This window comes from Chroicocephalus ridibundus, chromosome 6 (assembly GCF_963924245.1).
Source record: "Chroicocephalus ridibundus chromosome 6, bChrRid1.1, whole genome shotgun sequence".
Classification (NCBI taxonomy): domain Eukaryota; kingdom Metazoa; phylum Chordata; class Aves; order Charadriiformes; family Laridae; genus Chroicocephalus; species Chroicocephalus ridibundus.
In genome coordinates, this window is record NC_086289.1 from 23622523 (window position 1) to 23646400 (window position 23878).

The following is a 23878-nucleotide window of genomic DNA, read 5'->3' on the forward strand; positions in this document are numbered from 1 at the left end:
ATATGTTACCTATCTAAACTGCCATAGTTACATTAGTATAATTTCCTTCTTGGTCTTCCTCTCCACCTGGGAGAGGGCCATGTAGCCATGAGAAGCTTTTGAGAATCTGAGATCCACCTCTCAAGAAAATGTTGTTACATGTGCCAGAAAACCGGGGGGAGTCTTGGCAAGATGGAATTAGTTCCAAAAGAGGACCTGCCACAGAGCAGACAACTGCAAAATCCACTGTGTCTTTGCACAGTTTGTCTTTCCTCCAGAAACTGAATACCAAGCTTGGACTTCTGTTGCTTTTGATACACCAGTCTGTGTTTCCTTTAAAATCACTTTATCTAGTAAATCACTTAATCTAGGAAAGCTTTGCCTTTAGAGGGAAACAACTTAAAAGCTACTGTGAGAGAAATTCAGTACAGGCTTTTGCTAGAGAAATCCTTTTGGTACATGTCAGAGGTTAAATGCAGCTGCTTCTTTCCAGGTCTAATGGGCTAAATAGGCGAGTGTCTTATGGGAGTTGTGAAGGGGCATTAACAACCTATGTACTCCCAACAAAGGAGCAAATTTCTCTGAATGCGGGTAGATTTTCTGTTCCTGCCTCCAGTATATCCTTTCCCTGTGTTTTCACTGGAGTAATTGGTTCTAAATTCCAACACGTTCCCGTCTTTTCATTTTGTTTTGCTCCTTTTTGCCAATGCTGCCTGAGAGTTAGAGCATGCTGTAGTACCTAAGCTATTTCCATCCTCTGTTGCCCTGATCATCTGCCTCCCTTGCTAGGAGGATGTAGGAGATTTGCTCCTAATTAACTGAGTGTAATTCTTGGCCAAATCCACTGTGTCCAGAATGCACTGTGGTACAAATCCTCTCAAGAAAGGGCTCCCTACTACCACTCAGCAACTCCTGTATAAGATCCAGCATGTAGTGGTTATTTCCTTGCATTTGATGAGTGACTTGAGGATGAGGCAACACAAAACTGTCATGTGAAGTGAGTAATGGGCAATAAGCGAGTGAAGAAAAAAAAGGCTTTTCGTCAAGCCAATGGATTTTTATCAGCCTGTTCCTTGTTTTTATGCTGAAGGTGTCTCTGGAAATGCTACTCAGCAGACTTGGCCAGAAGTGAGCTCATTTCTTAAGGTGACCTTCACGTTTCACGCTGCAGAACACCAGGAGTTAATCCCTCCAAAATCAGAATATAAATCTAGGAGATGCCCATTAGACTGAGTTGAGGAGCAGCACAGGGAAAGTGTAAAAAAATATAAAAATTTGCAAGATTGAACTTCTTCAAATTCACCGATTCCCGTCTTAGTTTAATAATGTTTAAAAGTTGTGTTGTAGCCTCTTACCCTAATTCATATGAAGGAGCAGTAAGCTGAAAATACTAAAAAACCCGATAGGATTGTTTATAGCAATACAATAATGATCAACCCCCTGGAAAACATCCTAGCCAATGGACTGAAAATAACTGTACAGCCCAAGGTCAAGGATACACTTGATGGAAAAGATCACTGGAGGCAATACCCATGACGGCAAGATTCAGGGCTGAAAATCGGGAATGCACCCTGGAGGGGGATGTGCCACCTGTGGGTTTTCCGGGGGGAGATCTGAGGTCGCTTAATATGAAGTTTTTTGGGTCCCGAATTTGGGGAGAGTTTGACCTCGGGAAGCTGCAAGCACCTCATCGAGCAGGCAGCGGTTGGGGGATAAAGTCCGGATTCCGTCCAACAAGTCTAATCTCTGGCAAGCGTGAGCGCACAAGCCGTCTCCTTCCCCAGCTCTGTTGCTGGAGGTTTTGCAGCAGGATCCAGCCCCGGCTGGACCTTGTGTGCCCCGGGGAGCGGGGGAAGAGGCAGCCCCGGGAAGGCGGCGTAGCCGGAGCGGAGCGGCAGGGGCGGAGAGGCGGAGGCTGGCGCTGGGGAGAAGCGCCCTCCCGGAGCAGGGCAGAGGGAGGGAGAGCGGGGGTGCGGGCTGCGCCCCACCCTCCTGCCCTCGCCGCCTCCCGTTTTTAAGGCTGCTAGAGAAATTCTGGGGCATGTTCTCCTCCCTTATTTCTCTCCCCCCTCCCCTTTCCGAAGAGACGAATCAAGGAGAAGAGATGAGAGGAGGAAGGAGAACGTGAAATTCCAGGATGCTGCTGGGAACTTTGATCTCTTCCCTTACATCCCTCTCCCTGCGTAGAAATGGAAGAGGCATCACGCTCCCTCCGGAGCGGAGAGGCTAGTGCCCGGCTCCTGGGGAAGCCCAGCTGCAGAGCCCGGGGAGGAGGCAGCCGCTGAGCCCGGCAGCTGAACGAGAATGTGATGCTTGAAGAAGCTTCTGCCCACTTTGTACAGGAGGGATGGAGATCCCCAAAGTACTCGGGCTCCTGGTAGAGCTCTTGAGTCTGTTATCCTGTCTCAGATGTGTGCAGGTAAGAAATGGTTATTCTTCTATCTGCTCGTAAGAAGTCACATGGCTCTTTTAATATCCTCACTGTAAGTGTATCTTGTTATTCCTTGACTATGTTTTCCAAAGCATCTATGCAGCTGTGGTCTCTGGGAAGGGCTGGGGGCTTGGGGAGGGATTTATTTCGTTGTGCATATGAAATTCAGAAAAGGAGACAAAGCAGGAAAGCAGGATGCACAAGGGCTTGCAGATGCTTTGGCTCAGATTTCCTATGTTTCTCAAGCGCTGCAGTGACCCTGGCAGGAGAGATCCTTTGTTTCTGTTCTTTGCTGATTGACTGATAACCCCTATTGCTGTTGTGGACAGATGATTTATAGCCACATGGACCTGGGTTTGTGACTGCCGCACAGGCTGTTTGCACTAAAATTTGGTGGTGGCGATGGTGAGTGTTGGGGGATTTTGGAAGCTGCTACGGGAACTGGCAGCAACTAATCTTTCATTAGAAGGGAAGCATATTACTTGGACTGCAGTTCTTTTGTTTATGTTCTGTCTCCAAGAAGAGCAGTTTTGGGCTTTCATATATAGCCTGTTACTAGTCCAACCCATCCCTCTATTGCCTGCAGGCTTACATGTGTGTGCAGGTGCACACTAAAAGCTAGGAGTTGGGGGACCTGGATTATGGCTCGGTGGCCTGTTTGATGCAGTCACAAAGGTGTAGTTTAGCTCACTTTCCTCTCTTTGCAAAGAGCTTTGAGATCCCCAGATAAGTCCTTTAGCATTGTTGGTTCACAGACCATTATGTGGGCTTGTAACAGCCTGATACACGCAGATAGATGGACTCTTGGCTGAAAAAGTTTTTCACTTAAATGCTGTTTTATCTCTGCATCCCCTTGTGCATACATACCTGATATCTGATCTGCTGTTTCTGAACCGTGTCAGGAATTCCTCTTCAATATGCAGTGTCACATTCTGACTTCTGGAGGGTGATGCTGGAGCTTGGCCATGGTTGTCAACACCTGCTGGACCATACTCACAAGCTTGATTTGAAAATGATATTTGGCATGAGTAGGTGTCGTTCTTGTCAAGTATCTGTGGGAACTATCCCTGCTTATCCCAGAGGTGGATTCGGTTTAATTCCAAATTTTTCGCTTCCACGTTTCCAGGGAGGAGTGAAGCTGAGAAGCAAAATTACTGCATTTTGAAGAAAAATAGAACCATTTCTAATAGTTAGTCTTCCTTATATGTAGAGCTCTGTTCTATGAATTAGAGCTCCTTGTTCTACAAAAGTATTAGAAATGTTCATATAGAAGTTTTTAGAAATGAATTAAACTACCAGGAGCTAGCAGAAGCATGTGCAATTTCTTCTTCTCACTATGGGTCTGTGAAGATCTTGCACCTGCCTGCGTACCGTGTAATGGTGTTGAAGTGGAGATCCCTATCTCTCAGCCAGCAGTCAAGTTATAACCACCAAAAACACAGTCTACAAGAGGAAATGCAGTTTTGGGGCTGGACAGGATGCTGGAATTCTGGGTGCTTTGTTTCATATTTTTTGTTCTTAGCTATTTAACCCCATTTGGATAATAACACTAAAGGCCATATCATACTCTCATGTTTTAAAAACAAAATCCTCAAAAAGCCTTGTTGGATTTTCTTCTTTAGGTGTTTCCTACTTTGTATACAGGTGTTTATTGCTATTTTAACAGGGATTCCTGGGGGCATCATCCCATCACATGGACACATCTCTGTTTGCTGCTGTGGCCAGATGGCTGGCCCTATGCATGGAGAGAGAATAAGTGGTTATTCATTATTTTTCTTACTGGTAACAATGATTTTCCTCTAGCTTTTCTTTCCATAGGCATCTCACTCAGGCTTCCAATTCTATTGGAAAAGAACAAACAGGAGCTTGTAACATAGTGCCTTGATCAAGGGTAAATCTCTGCAGGCCAGTAATTATTCATTTTGTTGTTAGTGGGCAGAGCTGTGATTGGATTTGAAGAGGAGCAATGGGGAGAGTGGGAAAGAGACTGGTTACTAGGGTGTGTTTGCCTAAAGCAGCAAAAGGCCGAGCTGCTTTTAGGACATGCCCATGTTTATTTCATCGGATAATCATCTCTCTGCTTTTGCTCTGTTTCTTTTCCCAGGCTTTCCTGGGATCTCAGCCCAACCAAAACCATTTGCAGAGTGCAGGTAAGAACAAGAAGTTATTAATTCAGTCATCGGGCAGATTCTTTCCTGCAGATCTGAGACCATAGGTACGACAAACCACTGCTACCTGGCGTTCTTCCTTTCTTTCCATCACTTCTTCAGTCTTTTCTCCTGTGTGCCTCAATGTCTGTTTATCTCCTTCCCCAAAATGGCCAGACTGCTTTCTTTTCTTCATGTCTAATAGTTTTGCAGTTCCCTGCTCCTCCCACATGTCCTTTTCCTTTCATCTCTTTCTCTGCCTCTGTCTTTTTTTGCACATTCACATTTCCTCTGCTCTAACATGCTACTGAATTCTCATATGCCACCCCCCGCCCCTGGGTCCCAGTTGAGGCAAAGCGCATGGTGTGTTTTCTGGACACCTACCTGTAACTGCTTCTTATTTTTGTACCTTGCAATTAACCTTTAGCTGTCACTTACCCCCTTGGGGCTTGGCAGTGGCTAGAAGGCAAATAGCATGAGGCAATGTTTCTTTGTACCCTTGTTGTTTATCCTACGTGCCTTTACAGCAGAAGGGTTTTCTGAAAGTGTTGCCTTTTTTTTGTTTATTCAGTGAACAGGGCTATAACTGTTATCCATTTATGAGTCTGCTTTTCCCATGTTACAGACTCTAAAAAGCCCACCCTCACACAGAGTCGGGTTCTGTTTTCCCTCTTTCTTATTTCAGGGTCATGAATGGAGAGTTTTCTTCTTTTGTTAAAGAAGAAATTAATTGTTGGGGACTCTTTGCTTGAGATGTTTCACATGGGCGCTGGCCCGGAACATTGGCACCTGCACTTCCCCCAAAACAGGTTCCCTTTCCCTTCCTATATATTGTCCAAGTTCAGATAAGTCAGGTGATATGGTAATGTGTACAGGGAACATACATACAATGAAATACAGTGTCATTTCCCACCTTCCTGTTTTATAGAATGAAATTATAGCTAATTTTAAACTCTTCTCAGTTTCAGTCAATTTAGACAGGCAATTAATCTTCTGAAGAGCCTAGGATCAAATTTAAGAGAGTATCTTATTCAGGTGCCAAAGCAGGTGGGGAAGGAAGTGGAGGAGTGTGTGCCAGGCTCAAGTACTGCTCCAGTAAGTGAATACATCTATGGAAGTAAACAGTAATGGGAACCAGTTCAAATTGTCTGTGTTTGGGCCCAGAGTTAATACATTTCCAAGGTCTGGGCAGTTCATGACTTCAGATCGAATTGTGTTTTAGATAGTGTCTATTATAAACATTCTTTGAGCAGCTGCCTTGAAGAGTGATTGAATTAAAATCAAGCCAGTAGCAATCAAGACAGCAGACACAGGATGTGTTTCAGGAGATCAGCTGCTGTCTCCCATATTGTCTGAGCCTTGCTGTGTGATGCTGTTGCATGAAAGGGGCAAAGCGGTTTTGGCAGAAAATAAACCCCCTTGTGTTCTAACACTCCTCACCGAGGTGGGAGGCTAGGTGCAGCTAGGTTTAAGTTCTGAGTGGTGCCCAATTCAGCACTATCAGTCCAGTCGCATTTAATATGTATTAAACTGTTACGATTTGGATACACTAATAGTGGACTGCACCTTCAGTCTAGTCGTGCTCATGAACTAGCATGGCCACTCTCGAGTCTTTGGTTGCGTTCAGTGAGAAACCGAAACGACTAGCTACTTAAACAGTGCAGTTTATTTTAACAACAGATATATAGGTTCTTATGATTGCCGGTGATAAATACACTGTCTGCAAAGCACGTCCAAATAAGAGTATTGTTAAATACACAAAACGCGCGACAAAGTTATAAATTATACAGCCTGGCTACAAATGTAGGAGAGAAAGTCTCTAGAGAGATTTCTAAGTTTCCTGAGGAAGCACTCGGTATAGTCTAAGTCTTACCCAAAGGTGTCCCTATGTGGGGGAAGAAAGGCTCAGCCCGTCGACTGATCCTGGAAGTCAGTGGTGGAGTTCTCCTTGACTTGTTCCTGATGGTGTCTTCCCTGATATCCCCCCTTTCTCGGGCTATTTTTATACTATTTTTTATCTTCAAGGTGGAGTTTGAGTGATTTTAGTCATAAATACTTTTATTATGATTGGTGTACTCAAGGAGGAGTGGTTGTACCTTGGAGGCGGGTAGCCTTCAGGATGGAGGTGTGTTTTGGTACGTTATAATGAGCAAAGGTCACACAAAGGACAGCATTTCATCAAAATTTGACAAAATGTTGGCTCAGGGTAGTGAGTAGGCAGCTTATTGGTTCCATAGTACCATTTCGTCCCCGTATCTGCTATTCGTCACAAGGCAAGGCCACGGAATGATCACATTCCGTTCTGTCACTCGTGTAGCTTCACAAGCAATCTTGTACAGGGAATCGCAGAAGTTGCATTCTTTGCATGCCAGCTGTGGCTGTATTCTACCTTAGAAGCCTTTTGATTTTATAACTTAATGTGTGAACAATGCTGTATTTTTGGCCATTTTAGTAATTATTCCACAGATGCCTTAAGTGATGCTAACAGCTCCCTTCCTGTGCCCAGCATCCAGCGTGTGTGGTGTCGGACCTCTTGGGTATTACAATGGGTCGCTGGCAGTCACTGAGGCCGGGGCAGCGTGCCTCAACTGGGCAGAGTTCCCCGATTACGTTCAGCAGTACCCAGACCGTGGCTTGGGAGACCACAACCACTGCAGGAACCCAGATGGGGGAACCACACCCTGGTGTTTCTACCGGCTTGCGTCGGGGGCCATCGGCTGGGCTAACTGCGACTGTAACCAAGGTAAGGGCTGCTGCGGGTCCCTGTCAGTGCCCAGGCTGCACCGTCTGGGGGGGCGACTCAGGCCAGAAACGTGTGCTGCACAAACTTGCAAGCAGGAGGTGGGACACCCTGTGAAAGAAGCACAGTATACTAACTGTCCCGAATTGTTGAAATAATTAGGAATAGAGGCTAGCCTGTGTGGGAGAAGAACGTCTGTATATAGTAGGGGGTGGATTTAAGCTGCTGTACCCATAATGCTTTGTATAGATGTTTTTATTCTCATACAGGGAGATGACTTTTTTTTTTTTTACTGTTAACTTATGCCACTTTGAAAGCAGTTTAAGTTATGTGGAAAACAACCCACTACTGCTCCTTAAGTGTCTGTATCAGAGCTCTCCTCCTGTAATTATAGCAGTTCAAATACAACAAGGAAAAATCTTCTGTGGTTAGGTTTGTAAGTCTTCCGTAGCAAGGTAGGGTATAGGCTTACTTTAAAATTCCTCACAGTGCTGACACAAAGACTGCTGCTTATTTTGAGGCATCCAGGGGAGCTGAGCTCTCTCAGTACCCTGACTCCAGTGCAGCACTCTTGAAAATGTTCTGTTTGTCCTCCTGTTTTCTGACCTTGTTCCCTTTTCCTGCATTTTGCAAAGCAGGTAAAGCATTAGTTTAATAAATAAAATGACAAAGTCTTTTCCCTTGTCAGTGGAAGTGTTCTCAAAGACAGCTTCATTAAAGGCAAGGACACAACAAGTGTAGTAGTGCTGTGTGCCTGCATTGAGGTACTACAGACAGAGGTGTACCCCTCTCCCAGTACATAACTGAGCGAGATGTGCTTTCTAAACAGTGGTAGTTGTAGTTGTAGTGCAGTGAGAATTGAAATGGCATTTACATTGGCACTCCCTTTTCTTAAAGAAATTAAAGAAGATTCATCTGCTGTGAATCTGAACCTCTAGCTGTAGCAACAGTGACTCATAGGTGAGGTGATCGATAGAAAATAAATCAGTAGAGCATCATAAGAATTAGAGAGCCTGCCATTTCCATACACCTTTTCAAGGTGGCATGTAAAATCACTCCCATTCCACAAAAGGAAAATCCTGGAGCTGCGGCAGAACCCGAGTTTCCTGCCGATATTGCCATGGGTTTGAAATGGATGTAGCATCAGCCATTCTCCCAAGCAGCCATTGCTGGATCTGGCAAGATGCCACAACTGGCACTCCTTCATACAAGTCACTTCAGTGACAGTACCAGCAAAACAGGGATGAGAAAATGCAAGTGCAGTTCATGACCAAGACTTGCTGGTCTGAAACCTCAATCAGAAGATAGCAGCTTTTTTTTTTTTTTTGCTTCCCTTTTGGAAGGTGCTGTGCGGTTGGCTGAAGATAGTAGTGTGGAGCTGTACTTCAATGGACTCTGGGGCACCATCTGTGCTGACCACTGGACTGACTGGGATGCCAGTGTTGTCTGCAGGCAACTAGGTCTCAGGTGGGAACCTCAGTCTGGTTGTGAGAGTTATATGCTCATGTGGCCTTGGAAATAACAGCCTCTCTGGTTATAGTCCCTCTGGCATAGTGTGTTGGTTGGGGGAGAGGAGTTTGTTCTGTGGGCTCATTTCCCACTTACCAGTGTCCTTTCCTACTGTTTTCTTTCCGTGGCTATGCCAAATCCCAACCAGCATTTGCAAGAACTCTTTAAAACGATAGTTTCTTCTTGGTGCTCCGGGGTGTGGTGAGTGAGCTGTGAGATTGTATCCCCTATGTAGTATTACCATCTGGAATTTGTGTAGTGATCTATTAGAAATTTTGAGAGTGTAAACCCTCTTTGGGAATCTGGGATTTGGACCTTCAAAATTCCAAATAGCAAGGGGATAAGGCCCACAGAGAAGGAAGAAGGTGATTCAGATAGTTGGATGTTTGAATCTGTTGATGGGTTTGTTCATCACTCTCAAGTGAGGGTGCTGTTTCTGACCAGATCAACTTCTCTGCAGTAAGTAAGAAGACAAAATGGGTTAGATGGTAGGAAGTGCTTTGCACTTGCTTGTGCTTTTTTGTTAGACTGTAAATAGCCACCCCTTTATGCACTCCCAATCAACTGGGCTCACTGGGATGTGAAATGCCACAACTGGGATGGTGAGTCACAAGAATGGAGGGGAACTTGTAAATCAAGCAGTACTATGAGGTTTCATTGCTTTCTCTGTACCAGTGAGATCGGCACAGCTGGGAAGAAGAGTCATCCCGGATTGTGGCCTGTTCCCCTGCACCTGCAGTCAGCAAACTGCCATGGGGATGAGAAAGCCCTGCTGCAGTGTGGCTATCGGGAAGCTGTGTCAGGAGCTTGTAACCAGGGGAGTGCCATGGTAACGTGTGTCCCTCCAGAAGGTAAATCTCCAGGGGAGGTTCACTCCTGTTTCTTGTGTCAGTGTTGCTGATAAGATGTAAAATCTAAGGTTGGGAAGCTGTGGAGAGACAATCACTGGAGCATGTTCATCTTTCATCTGCTATACAGATGGTTATCTTCCTTCCAGTGGAAAATTATCCATCCTTTCCCAATCCCAAATACTCAGAGAGGGCATAGTTCTATGATCATTGAAAGATGGCTGTTGCTTATGAGCACATCCCCTTTTTATCAAACCAGGTTTTTGTCTGCAGGTAGCAAAGTCCTAGTCACTGTAGCATCCAGTTAAAGAGCCAGCCCTGGACCAGTGGCACCCATACTGTGGGCTGCAATCACAGATGCTTTGGGGGGTTTTTAGAGGGGAGGATGTAGTAGAGTGGGACACGACAGCCCAAGACCTCCTCTGGTTGGTGAATGGTTCTACACCCTGAACTGCTGGATGTGCTGTGTCTCTGTCTTATTCTGTTGTGCTCTCTCTCCCTTTCTTGAAGCACAGGTGTAGGTGCCCCACTGCGTTTAGTTGGGGGAAAGGAGAGCTTTGAAGGTCGAGTGGAGGTTTACCATGATGGCAAGTGGGGTACCATCTGTGATGACCAGTGGGACGACCGGGATGCTGAAGTAGTTTGTAGGCAGCTGGGACTCAGGTAATTTCCCTGCTGTACGTCATGGAGTGGTAATAGAGGCAGGTAGAATGAAGAATGTGAGAGCATGTCCTTTCATGGTAGTACCAGCCCTTTCTATGGGAAATGTACAGAAACCCTGGGAAAGATAATTCTGGACTGATCATCCTATAAAGGGATTTTGTACTTAATTCCTGTCAGCTTTATGGGTTTATGCTGTGAGGGGAAAAAAAAAAAAAGTTGGTGCACCCCTGTCCCAAATCTGTTTGTGTTTACCCCTGTTCGTTACTTTTGTACGCACGTCCTAATGCAAATCTTCTTGTCCTCAGTGATAACTTGTCATGGTGATTTCCATATGTGAACTGCAGTTGTTTACTTGGTTAAATGTAAATACATCCAGTTTCACTGACTGCCCTTACCCTCTTCAGACAGGAAAGCAAGAGAGAGCACCTTGTTCTCCTCTACGCCATTCAGCACTTAACATGGGAGCTGTTGTATACTGAGCATTCTTGAAATTCAAATCAGTACAGAATTGTTTAAAATAGGATGTTCCAGTTTGAGATCCCTTCAACTTTGGGTTTTACCTGTTGCTGAGATTGAAACATCATTGTCCACAGAACTCCCCAGGGGTCTGAACTGTTCATGTTGTGGGCACATTTTTGTTATGTGTTAGAAGGTCTTGTTACAAAACTTTCCAATAAGGTATTTTGAGTTAACAGTTGTTAACACCACTGTGTCCGAAATACAGATTATCTATGGGAGGGTGCTGACCGAGTCCCTGTGCAAGGCAGACTCCGAGCACACAAGACTGTGACCTTCCTTACTGTGAGTTTATGTGTCTGTACCGTTCGCAGTGGGAACCCGAAAGCCTTGTCATGGGCTCACTATGGGCAGGGATCTGGCCCAATCCTGCTGGATGAAGTGGAGTGCTCAGGCAATGAACTCTCACTTGACCAGTGCAAGAAGAGTGACTGGGGACAGCAGAACTGTGACCACATTGAAGATGCTGGGGTCTCCTGTGACCCTTTCACAGGTACAGATCTACAGCTCTACGCCGGTCAGATGTGGTCTTACTCTCATATTTCACAGCTTCCTCAGCAGATAGCTCCCTGGCTTCAGGATCCCACAGGGCTCCTATGTATGGCTCCCACAAGGGCTGCCAGATGTGGAGACAGAGAGCAAGCAGAAGGTGGGAATGGATCAGAGCCAGACTTGGTGGTGTTCCCATTGCTTTCCACAGGTGGCATGGAAAGGCCGAGGTGAATCCTCCCCTGACAGGTGGGCATGTTTGGGAGCAGTGAATGTTTGGGTTTTGAGTACCCATGGATATCTGTGTCTTCGATTTCTTTCACTCATGGTCTGTACAGAGACTTCAGCAGTGGGGCACAGGCAGTTTGTTTTCACCCCTGCTGAGCGCTGACCTTTCCTTCTCCCACTCCTTGCAGAGGGCACTGTCAGGCTGGCTGGTGGCCGCAGTCCCAGAGAAGGCAGGGTAGAAGTTTATTACAATGGAGACTGGGGCACAGTATGCGATGATGGCTGGACAGACCTCGGTGCCCAGGTGGTCTGCAGGCAGCTGGGCTTCAGGTAGGACTGAGAGCATGTATAATGTCTGTGCTCCCTAATTTGAAAGATTAGATTCCGTCCCCCTTCACTGGGATAGGCTGGACCTTACTTTCTTCAATGCTGTCTTTGTTAGAAGGGTTATTACCATCATACAACTTTAATTCAGGAAAGATTAATAGGTATCCACACTCTTTCCCGGGGCGGGGGGAAAATAAAAATCTTTATTATGTCTTGCCTGGGTCTGTTTTGAAAGCAGGTAACAGGTTTGATACTGTCTTTATGGACCCCTCACCAAAAAAGAAAGTTCTCTCAATATACCTTAAATTTCAGCACTGCCACCTCCTCTGCTCTGTCAGCTGAGTGATATCACTCAGCTGCTCTGTCAGCTAAACACATCACCTGCTTCAGTAGCTGAACAAAGACCATCAGGGCAAAAAAGAGTAGTATTAGCGATTTTCATAATGCTTTTCTTTCAGACCGTTGCTGAACTGTTGTCCCTCCAGGTATGGTTTTGTGGAAGACTTAAAAGCAGGATATCTAGGTTTTTTTGCGGATTTTTTAGTATGAGTAGGGTATCCTTCTAGAATTCCAGTTTTATAGACTGAAGAAAAGACTAAAATAAGGTCTTCCCTTGGAGTTCAGCTGCATGCTGTGTTTGTCATCTCTTGTAGTGCCCAAAAGTTTGCAACTTTCTGCATTTCAGATCCACGTAGTCGCTTCCTATAAAAAGAAGTAGAATTAATTAAATATTGGTATTTTTGATGCCTCTTCTGCTAGCCCCTCCACAAATTGATGTACCTGGTGTCATGTCTGCAAAGCAGCCTCTGTGGTATAGTTGGCCATCTGTGCTACTCTGACTGTGCCTTTGACCAGGCACTAGAAAATGGACTGGTCTGAGAGGGCCTCCATGAAAACTGAAGCTGGTGAGATGTGCAAGATGCTTGGCTGCCATCCTTTGTGTCACTTAGTGGTTTAGGTCAGGAGGCCACTGATATCACAGCTGAGCTCTGCAGGGGAGTTTCCCTTTGGGTCTGAGCTTGGGTCCCTCTGTGGGATTAATAAGTTTTAATGAATCTGATGTTACGTTATGTTCTGTTTCCTTCCTCTAGTGGTCCTGCTACCCTGGCCTCTGAAGGGGACTATGCTGCTGGCCAAGGCTTCATTTTACTGGATGATGTGGCTTGTGTGGGGACAGAGCTGTCCCTCCTGGACTGTCCCCACAGCAACTGGGGGCAGCATGACTGCTCACACGCTGAGGATGTGGGAGTCCGCTGCTCCCCCGAGAGCAACACAGTCATGGATGGCAGCCTGGGTAACTCGCCTTGCCTCTTGCCCTGGACAGTGGGGAAGTGTCACCTGCTGGTCTGTTCCTTTGGACACTGTGGCAGATGTGGGAGTTTTCTCTGTGCTGTCTCAGTGAGGGGGCTGCTTTTTGAGGAGGACTCTTAGGAAGGAGACCTGGCTGTCTTGGGGCTCCACCAGGCGTATGGCCAGGCCTGCAGAGAAACGAACTGAATCATGTTGTCGGTCTCTAAAACAAACCCGAGGGGCTGAGGAACGGTGGCTGCCTTAGTGTGCCCTTGCTCACTTATGAGATGCCTCAGCCCCATGTCTGTGGGAACATGGGAACCCTTTAATTAGGCCCTTTAGGAAACTGGTATAGTTACATTAGTGTCGCACCTTGCCAAGACAAGAGGACTTCAGATGTGAGGGGCTGTTGTGTGGAAATTGGCACTCTCTTGTGTGGATGGCACACTTTTAATTAAAATTGTGAATGTATTTCAGGTTAGAATAATTTCCTTTTTCATATGAGGCCTGATACTCTTTCCTTTTCCTATTACAGGAGACTTTCCAATTTGTTAGATATTTTTAATTGAAATAGATGGCACCCAACTTTTTTGTTTTTCCTAGGTGTAGAACTCTTCTATTGCCTAGAATATAATAGTTTTATAATTTAATGGATTTATTTCCAAGGCACGTTTAAGCTTGTCCACTCTTGGCGCAGGAGTTAATGACTTTCATTCTGTTCTTGTTCTCCTCTTTACTCAGCTTTTGGAATATGATCCACTAATTATTTCCAGTATGTATTAAATAAATTAATATGTATGTAGTCTTCTGATTCATCACAGAGGTGAAATGAGGGACGTAGTCTTCATATAGAAACACTTTTTGGTTCTTTTTTCTTTTTCTTTTTTTTTTAAGCTTGCTGATATCTGGGATTCTTCTTTTCCTGAAGAACCCAGGTTCTGGGTACCTCACACTCTGGTGTTTTTGCTTGCAGCAACCCATCTGTTTTCTGCTGCAGGGCCTCCTGTGCGGCTGGTGGATGGAGAAAGCACCAAGGAGGGACGGGTTGAGGTATTCCTGAATGGGCAATGGGGCAGCATCTGTGATGATGGCTGGACAGACAGAGACGCTGCAGTAGTTTGCAGGCAACTGGGATTCAGGTAAGAGCTCTGGTACGTGCATCTTATGGATAGAAACAGCTCTCAGGGGATCGCTTCTTTCTGGACCTGGGGGCTTCATTTCTTACTTTTGGCATATCTGCATATGCTTGAGGGAGTAGGGTCCCATTCTCACAGTGCCTTCAGCAAGTACTGTACTACTGTCTGCGTGTAGAGGGACACATAAATATTATTTCTCTTAAAATGTGCTGCTGCATCACATTCGCCTGCCTCCTGCTTGTTGTAGATTGGCCACCCTCTCTCTAATTGCAGTGGTACAGCAAAAGCCAGGCCAATGGCTTATTTTGGTGAAGGCTATGGGCCCATCCATCTGGACAACATAGAATGCAGTGGCACAGAGCACACCCTGGGGCAGTGTGTCAGACCTGACACTGGGATTCACAGCTGTTGGCACAGCGAGGATGCTGGTGTGATCTGTGACTATGTGGAAGAGAAGGTCCAAGACATCAAAACAGGTGATGTGCCCCTTTCTTCTAAGCAGAAATCTGAGGCTCCAGCTGTAGTATCTCTGCATGCTTTTATGCTTTTCCCCTGTAGTTCTTCTCTTCTTTGGCTGAAACTTCACCTACAAAATAAGCATGTCCTGTCCTGCACCTCCTACTTTTTCCTTGTTTTCATTGTCTCCTCTTAGGAGCACAGGGTGCTCCAGAATGAGGAGCTCCACCCATGTCAGGTGGGTGCCTGCAGAACTTCCCCACAGCCAAGTCACTGTACCCTTCCTTAAAGCCATAACCATGAGCAAACTTTGGGGTTTAGAGCACTGAGGAAATAGCTGTAGAGGTCCCATTCCTGGTGTAAGACTACAGATACTGGAGGTAAGCACCTCCACCAAAACTTGAGCAAAACTATGGGATCAAATCTTCTATGTATTCCCTATGCACAACGCATCGCAGTCTGTTACTATGAGGATTAATGCTCTCGGGGAAGGCTAATGGTATTTAGCTCTGTGACAGCAATTCTTGATACTAGCAAAGCTGAAGGTATCTACTCAACTGCTCTAACTTTGCTGTGCAGGTCCAGAATCTGGTGTGTGTGGGATGCGCCTGCTTCACCGTCGCAAGAAAAGGATCATAGGTGGAAACAAGTCTCTCAGGTACTACCCTGTATGTGCCGGGAAAGCCAGAACTGGTTCCAGCTTTCCTACAGGCTCTGGAAATAGACTGGCAAACACTGAATACATTCACACATTTTCACTGGTGATTTTTGAACTTCATTTGAACCAGTGGGCCCATCTAGGGGAGAATGCACACCAGCTGACCCCAGATGAAGCAGAGTGGATGGGAAAAGAGGAAAACAGCTCCTCTGTGAGTGATGCCTATTATTCCTTTGTTTCTTTTTCAGAGGTGGTTGGCCATGGCAGGCCTCACTACGGTTGAAGGGTTTTCGTCGAGATACTCGGCTGCTGTGTGGAGCAACGCTGATCAGCAGCTGCTGGGTAGTGACTGCAGCCCACTGCTTCAAAAGGTGTGTTTGTGAGTGGGAAGCCCTGAGGGATATTCAAAGATGAGCAAGATAACCTTATACAAGGCTATCCTCCCATCCCATTGGAACCACATGAGCAAAGTTTCTAAAACAAGACCTTCAGGTTATGATGTGTGTGATCTTGGAGCACTTCTGGGGATGACTCAGTATAGGCTTGCTTTATCCTTCACTGCTTACACCTGCCCTCTTAACTTTGAGGCTTTACAACTTAAAGGCATCCAGCATTTTGCCATTCTTCAGTGCTTTAAGGAACTGTGAACTCAAGGTCACATGCCTTGCAACTGTTGTAGACCTTTTCATAGGGGAAAAGAAAAAAAGAAGTCTAGTGCACAGGACACCCATTCACCCCAACAGCTGGCATTATCACATCTGCTAAAGAGTGATAGACACTGGCTGGTAGCTGGCACTGTTTTATCAGTTTGTCAGGACGTGGTTCAGTCTCACAGCAATTTGAAACTTGTGCGAGTCTGTTTCTCTTCTAGTAGGATTATCAAGACCTTGAGTGTCTTTTTCTCCAGGTTTGGTGTTGATGTGCGGCGCTACCTGCTGCGGGTGGGCGATTACCACACAGGTGTAAAGGATGAGTTTGAGAGGGAGCTGCCTGTAGAGCGGATCATCCTCCACAGGAACTACTGGGCTGGCAGCAACGATAATGACATTGCCCTGGTCCGGATGCGGGGCAGAGAGGGGCACTGTCTCTCCTTCAATCACCACGTTCTGCCTGTCTGCCTGCCTGACAGGAAAGAGAAGTCTGACATCAACAGGCAAGCTTGCATCATCTCTGGCTGGGGAGACACAGGTGAGTGATGAGGCTTTGAGGAGGAATAAAGGTAGGGAAGTCTGGGTTCAGAAGCCTACACAGGCCATTAATTTATGGCACAACTCAAGGCCATGTTCTCACTGCTCCTATTGTCTGTGCCAGCACATGGTGGCGAGGTGAGGTGATTTTTGTGCCATTGTGTTTTCTTCTGATTTTGAGGCTTCTTGAGCATGCCCATGGCGGAAGTTTTGTTTGCCATAGCATCCTTCTGAAGCTGTGGGAGAGAGCAATGCTGCCATCTGGTCACAGTCCTCTCTTTCTTCCCCCTTCTACACGTTTGCCTACAGCAGACCCCTTAGGCTGCAGCCTGTGCAGAACTGGTGAATAAAGCCTATGGGAGGCCCCCATGTTTCCATGACCTCTTGCCTTCATGATACTGTAGTAGTGAAGTGGAGGCTTAGAGGTGGAAGGAACCTCTCTCAGACAACCTTGCTTGATCTCCCTGGGTATTGCTGCAGGGACAGTTGAGCTCTGAGGCTGGTTTCTGCAGTAGGTTCAAGACAGCCTGTACCTGTGCTCTTGCAGCATATTGCTATGGAGCTTCCTAGGTAAAAGGGAGCAGGGAATATTCTAGAAAGTATTAATTATTAAATACTTAACACTCTCAAGGTGATATTTTAAAATGCTGGGCTCAGTGGAGTCCTGACATGCATGCATTAGCAAGGTCTGGAGACAGCTTGAACTCTAAACAAAGCTTTATAACCAGCTGTCCACTCCTCCCCCATTTGGGGCTTAGAGATGCAATGCAGGGCTTGGGGCAAGGAGGCCTTTCTGGGGCTGCTGTCACTGGAGCAAAGCCATAAGTTCAGAAAGACTTGTTGCCAAAAGGCAAATAGCATCAGGACCTTGTCTGTTGATTTTGGACTTACCCATCCTTCACAGCTGCTACCCCAAGTGTTTAACTGCAAATATACGTTTTTCTTCAGAGTGAGTTGCACCAGGTGCACGTGTCACTTCAGGGTGTCTGGAGAGGATCAAGGAGAAACTTGGCCATGTAACTCCATTAAGCTGTACTGGGACTTAATGGCTAGAATCCCTCCCACGCATGAAACCCAGCTTTCCTAGTAAGAGGTGCAGTTAGCTGCTACCTTGAGAACTTAGTGTAAACCTTGGGCACAGAAAGGTCATACTCTCATATAGCATGGGAACATTATGTTCTGACTAACTCTGGGGTAATAAAGAGATTTGAGCAGAGACAAAGCTGGCCAAAATGAAATCAGCTCCCTTTGAATAATATTTGGACGTTTCTGAAATTCTCTGAGGAATAAGCACTTCACAAATATTACTGCATTTATTCTCTTGAGAAAACACTGTCCTTGTTTTATAGAGGAGGAAATGGAGGCTCAGAGAGGTGAAATAAATTGAATGAGGTTCAAGTTACTTGTTGGCAGAACCAAGAGTAAGACTCATCCTTTGATGTTACCTCTTTCTCCAACCTCTTCCCCATTTCTTTGATCTTAAAGCTCTTTTTTGTGGTTTGGCTTGGCAGTACTGTTTTCTAGTGGTTCAGAGATGCTGAGTTTGGCCTATTTCTGTGCCGCAGTCTTGACATTAAATGTATAAACACCTGTTTTTGTGTGGAGCACCATTGCTCTAGGTCCCTGCTGTTGTCTGTAGGTGAATTGGTCTGGATGGTCTGTTCTGTTCCAGGGAAGTCCTATTCAAGAACCCTGCTGCAGGGGGTGGTGCCTCTTCTCCCACGGGAAGACTGTGAGGTTCGTTATGGGCAGAAGTTCACCAACCGCATGATTTGTGCCGGGAATCTCTCTGAAGAGAAACGGGTGGACAGCTGCCAAGGTGACAGTGGAGGGCCGCTCATGTGTCAGAGATCAAACGGACGATGGATCATTTTGGGGATCACTTCCTGGGGTTATGGCTGTGGTCGGAAGGATTCCCCCGGTGTGTACACAAAGGTCAGCAAATACGTACCCTGGATCAAGAAAGTGACCAAGCTAAAATGAAAATATCTGAGCTCTAGGAACTTCAGCGTATGGTCCTTTTGCCCTGCAGCAGCAGAAGGCTTTGGCTTCTGGCCTGTGACTGACTGATGGAGATTTTTCTTGTCATTGGACATTGGGAAAAGACTTTAATGTAGAACTGGGAGGAAAAACAGTTAATGGCTGATTCTTTAAAGTCTTTGGTTTCACTTTAGTCCATAATCTCTGAGCAGAGAAAGCAGGTGCACACTGGTAAGAATGATAAGTCTATGTTGCTCTGACTATCTGAGTCCTGTAATGCCATCACACTTGTTCCTTCACCCTGGCACACAGAAATGGTAGAAGTGGAGAGAGACCCGCCTCTGTAAATCTGTTCCCATTTTTGTATGTTTGCATACTTGAACAATGCTGCAAGGAGAGGTGAGATGCTCAGAAGATAGCACCAGGCTCTGGCATAGTGGAAGTCCTCAGATATTTTTTCATAACAGCCCTCTTCAATTCCAGGAATCAGAAGATTTGACCTCAGCTGAGGAACAGGCCAACAGTTGGATTTTTTTTCCTTCCCTGTTATGTTTTTAGGGGGAACGTTCTCTCTTCTGAATAGTAGGTCTGCTCCCATATTATCCCTTTTAAGTGTCTGTCCCTGCTAAGAGATGCTTGTCCCTCCTGCTGTAATCCTGTATCACACATTTCCAGCTGCCAGATGCTATGGTTTTATTGCTGCTTTCTCAATATTAGTGGTTCTTTTGCGTTTGTTCTTTTCTTTTTTTTTCTTCCTTAAAGCAGCATCTCCTAGAATCAGTCGTTGGTATGAGAGTAAATCTTCATTTTTAAGAGACAATAGCTTTCTTGCCCTTATGATTACTACGAAGAACTTAAAAACATGACCTCAAAAAGCTGAATATTTTTCTTTAAATCCAAATGTAGTGTTAATCTCAAACATTCAGGTGTTGAGTCATGATTTAACAGCACTGTGGGGATTTTCTCTTGGTACCTCATTCACCATAGCTATTAGCTGCCCTTTATTTGTGATGTTAGTCTCTAATATCTCTGTGTTCACAGTTCTCCCATGAAACATGGAAATACTCCTGGGATATAGATACACAACAAACACAGGGAGTGAGTAATTTACTTGAGGTGTAAAACAGTAAGTGTGCTGCAAAGCAGCTTCCCACTTGCCCAAAGTGTGTCTTGTTCTTGTACCCTCTGGGCTATGCTTCTTCTCTTCTTTGCACTATTTTACTTTTTGTTCCTCTCAGTGGGAGTAAACTGGCTTAACTCGAGGGTGTGCAAGCAGTGCCATCAAGCTGTAGTTCTCAGCCTGAACAGAAATAATGCTGAGAGAAGGCAGAGGTTATTGAATACTTCAATTTCTTCCTTCCCTCTCATACAAACAAATGAATAGAGTTTCCTCTTAGGCCTTAATCAATTTTGTAAGTTAATTTATTATTCTTGAGTAGGTAGAAAAATATAAAAATAGATAGAAGGGCTAAGTGCGTTAGCAGTTTGCAGTGCACAGTGTTATCTTGCTGTATATAGACAAGCCAGAGAGAAGACAGGTCTGCTCAGGAGTAGGGGCAGAGATTTGACGTATAACTAAAGACACGAACCTGGAGTAATAATAGAGTGGGACACACGGACCTTGTGCCAGGTGTGCATGTTTGGGGTTCGCTCATGCACTGTCGGGTAGGCAATGACTGGGTCAGGCACTGCCCTGCTGTCTGGAAGGTCTGCACTGAAGGCACTGTGGTGCTCAGTACCTAGGTATTACCAGGGCAAGAACAGAAGGCAGAGCACAGCCTGCGGATTAGCAATGTCATGTTACAGGGCATGTGGTGACAGAGCCCTAGGAATTGCCTTGGATTCAGTTAGTAGTGATCACTTAAAGCTTTATTTGTCTTCTATAAAACAGCTTATAGAAGGTGCTGACCTGGCTAGGTGGCTGATGTTTGTGTGTGAACGCTAAACTAAACAGTTCAATTTCAAGGAATTATAGAACAGTTGGGTTACCAATACTGCAATAGGAACTTTATTTTAAAAACAAATTGTAGGAATCCTGACAACATGCAATGTCAGAACCCCTGCAAAGTGGCCTTTGAGTCAGATCGGGTCTGTTTGTGCCTCTCCTCGAGGGGCTGAATGTCTGCAGTGCAGCTTGTGCTGATATTGGGGTTTGAAGTGCCAGGCTCGATCCTTGGGCAGCGCTGTGCCTGGCTCCACGCTGGCTGTGTTGTCCTGCAGCTGCTGGCAGAGAGTCCCTAAGACACAAGCTGCAGACTGCTCCTTATCTCCCAGGAATTAAAATGACAGGAGGACCAAGGGCAATTATGTTACAGACCTCTGGTTTTGTGGGGATTAAATGCCAAATTCCACACTGGCAGCAACACTACCTGCCTGGGAAACATGGAGGGATTTGGAGTTTCTCTTCAGCCTTCCCCAAATCAGCATGCTACAGCAGTTCAAATAGAGTTTCTGTGCCTTGGGTGCTGTCACCTCTCTAGTTTAACCTGGTTTGATCTTTCAGCTTATTCCCATAGGCAACAGGCAAAGAAACACCCAAAGGACTGAAGCTATGAGGCTATTTCCCTAAGCCTACTTAACTGGTTGCCATTCAGGGGTTAGAATAAATTACCGTGTAACACGAGTGAGACACAGGCCTGGCATTGTCTTCTGAAATTCCCATGTTCTAGGCCAAAGTATTTCTTTCTCCTATATCTTGTTACCAGGAAAGCTGTGAGAATTCTCGCAAAAGTAACATCCCGTAAGTCCTGCGTGAGCCAGGAGGAGGGAAGGAAGTATCTGATCTCCTTCGCCTAATTTTACACCTTACTGTAGGGAAGCCTGGCAATACTCTCCTCAGTTGTCCTAACCTGCTTCAAAGCACCACAATTGCTCTTCACTGTTTAAACTGGGACTGTGGCCCAAACCAAGCTCGAGTGCTTTGTCACTGAGGCTTGCTGGAACTGCCTGGTTGGATGAGCGGCACTCAGCCACTCTAGGACTGTATTTTGTACCCAATATTGGCCAGCAGCAGATGTTTCAAAGGATAATATGTGTGAGTTTGTACTGAACAAGTTTTAACAGCCTTTCCTTTTGGGGAATTTTGTTCTTGACCCATTTAAATTAATTACTTGCATTACTATTATTATCGTTAAAAACAGAAGTACAAGTACTCAGTCCTCTAGGTGCTGTACAAACGTTATGCACCATCCTTTTGTGATTCTTTTTTTTTCTAAAGCATGAGAATTTATATCCCTAACTTTTAAAAAAACTATTTAATGTAACCACCCTTCACCTTCCGTATAAATGTTTAATCCCTTGTTTAATCCAACTAAGCTCTCAGCCTCAATATTTCTGGCAACGAGTACCAATATAATTTTATTCTCCATAGCGCATCATTTCTTTTTATGGTTCCTGAATTAATTGCTTTTTGTTTTCATTGAATCCCATCTGTCCTTGTCTTCTTGGCTATGAGAGGAAATAAGGGTCCTGGCTTTATATTCTCTGTTGTCCATTACTCATTTTCGAAAACTGTGGCTTCTCTGTCTCTCTTCAACCCAAACTGTCTGGGTATCTGAAAACATGCTGACTGTCTCTCCATGTCTTCTCTTTCTGCTGGATCTTTAAGCTTTGGTAACTAGAACTGAATGCAGTTTGCCAGGGAAGGCTGTGCCATCTGCTGATTATTTTCAATATTATTTTCTATAGTAGGCAACTTTGTGAATGTTGTCAGCACAGTATGTGTATTATGTATGTATGCTGGAGCTAGCTTTAAACTTGCTGGTGTGGTCTTGGTGGCAGCCCAGCTACAATGGGATGAAAACCCACCAAGGTTAATTCCCCTTGTGTCTCAGGCAGGCGCAGGAGCTCCTCTGAGTGCTGAGTGATTGCTGTAGGTATGTCTGGGGAGTGTAACACAGCTCTGGGCAGGGAGCACCTGAAGAGATGTGTAGAGCTTTGCCTTGGCTGACATACCTATAGGGCTGATACAGTCCATCTTCACAACATTAGTCTGTTGGATAAGGCTAATGCACATACACTATTTCCAGGAGCTGAGAGCTCAGTCACTGCCGCTGGTGGCTGCTCTGTGCCATGTGCATGCTGCGAAACAAGTTCCCATAGCAGTGTGGCACACACTGGTTATGTGGGAAACGGAATGTCACTATGACTGGCTGGGAGCATTGGCAGGAATAGAACCATGGCTATGGTAAGGGTCTAAGGAGCAGCTATTAGTGCTCCAGGTATCTCTCTTTGAGGGAATACCCCAGTGCTATACAAAGGCCGACGCAGTGCCGGTGTCTTCCTGACCTGCAGTGCCTGCGCTGGTTCCCTTATCAGCCCCGTCTTGACACCAATCCAGGCTTTGGCTGGCTGAAGCTGGATTAAAGATTTCTCCCTTTCCTTTAGCTGAACACTGTTGTGATGATTTCTATGAATTATGTTCTATGCTGTAATTAATCAGGCAGCTGTTTATTAACCTGGACAGGATGTTGATTACCCTTGTAATCCTTGTACCCTTGTAGCAGAGAATAACAGATCAGTTCCTCAAAGGTATTAGTGAAGGTATTAGTGAGGAACTAGGAATGTGGATATTTACTATCATCTCAACAGGGACCTGCCTGTTGTCTGTCTTCCTTCCTTTCTGAACCCAACATCCTGAAGTCTCTTCACCCAAAAAAAACTCCATTGATCTATCAACCACTTGAAGACAGATTTTTATGTGTATATTCAGCAATCAGATGAAAGCTTTTGAGAGATGAACTGCACTGTGGTATTTAACACCATCTTGATAGACTTGCTGGGAGTTTCTTGCAGCTAGGGGGAACTGAACGGCCCTTGTATGTAACCAGCTTGGGACCGCTCCTTGTGGAACAAAGCACCGTGACCTGGATGAACGCATGTCTTGTGGGCTGTATTTTTATGTGGTAAGAAAAATACTTAATTCCCCGTATCAAGGAGAAACATTTGGTTGTGTAGTAGCCCACTCAGTCCTATTAAAATCCCATTCTACAAACCCGAGGCCAAGTACCTCTGAAATCAGTCAAGTGCCAAAACTGTCATGTCCCCTGGATCAACACCAATGGCTCACAAGGTATGCTAATAAATGGATTATATTGTGATTGTGTGGGGTTCTGTCTTATTTTTAATAAAGGAACCTGTTCCAAGGGCAGGTTTTAGGATTTTTTGCAGCACCGAATTAAGCTAATTAAATTTCTGTATTAATGTTATTTTTAGAGCAGCTTTAACGTGCTAAAGCATGTTACAAAGTCAGCATCTTGTTAGCTACCTTTACAATGAAATGCAACAGTTCTTCA

At 45.3% G+C, this 23878-nt stretch overlaps 1 protein-coding gene across 2 annotated transcripts; it reads left to right on the forward strand.

Moving 5' to 3' along the window:
* The first annotated feature begins 2102 nt into the window (after nt 1-2102).
* On the forward strand, nt 2103-23659 carry LOC134517735 (neurotrypsin-like). 2 transcript variants are annotated; one of them, XM_063339573.1, is made up of 15 exons: nt 2103-2398; nt 4515-4560; nt 7064-7300; nt 8641-8764; nt 9482-9657; nt 10170-10317; nt 11148-11326; nt 11739-11880; nt 12969-13171; nt 14165-14306; nt 14577-14779; nt 15339-15417; nt 15666-15788; nt 16325-16605; nt 18277-23659. In XM_063339573.1, the coding sequence occupies exons 1-15, from the start codon at nt 2327-2329 to the stop codon at nt 18585-18587; spliced, it is 2466 nt and encodes an 821-aa protein (XP_063195643.1). In that variant the 5' UTR covers nt 2103-2326; the 3' UTR covers nt 18588-23659. The 2 variants fall into 2 exon arrangements, with proteins under 2 accessions (XP_063195643.1, XP_063195642.1); XM_063339572.1 differs by lacking the exon at nt 2103-2398 and having other exon boundaries at nt 4377-4560.
* Nucleotides 23660-23878: the final 219 nt, after the last annotated feature.

Bases quoted from the DNA above. Each gene is read 5' to 3' on its own strand.
- LOC134517735 (XM_063339572.1), top strand. From the start codon at position 4,377: ATGGGGAGAGTGGGAAAGAGACTGGTTACTAGGGTGTGTTTGCCTAAA. The intron at 11,881-12,968 runs GTAGGACTGAGA...TCCTTCCTCTAG, and splicing joins TGCAGGCAGCTGGGCTTCAG to TGGTCCTGCTACCCTGGCCT. The intron at 13,172-14,164 runs GTAACTCGCCTT...TTTCTGCTGCAG, and splicing joins AGTCATGGATGGCAGCCTGG to GGCCTCCTGTGCGGCTGGTG.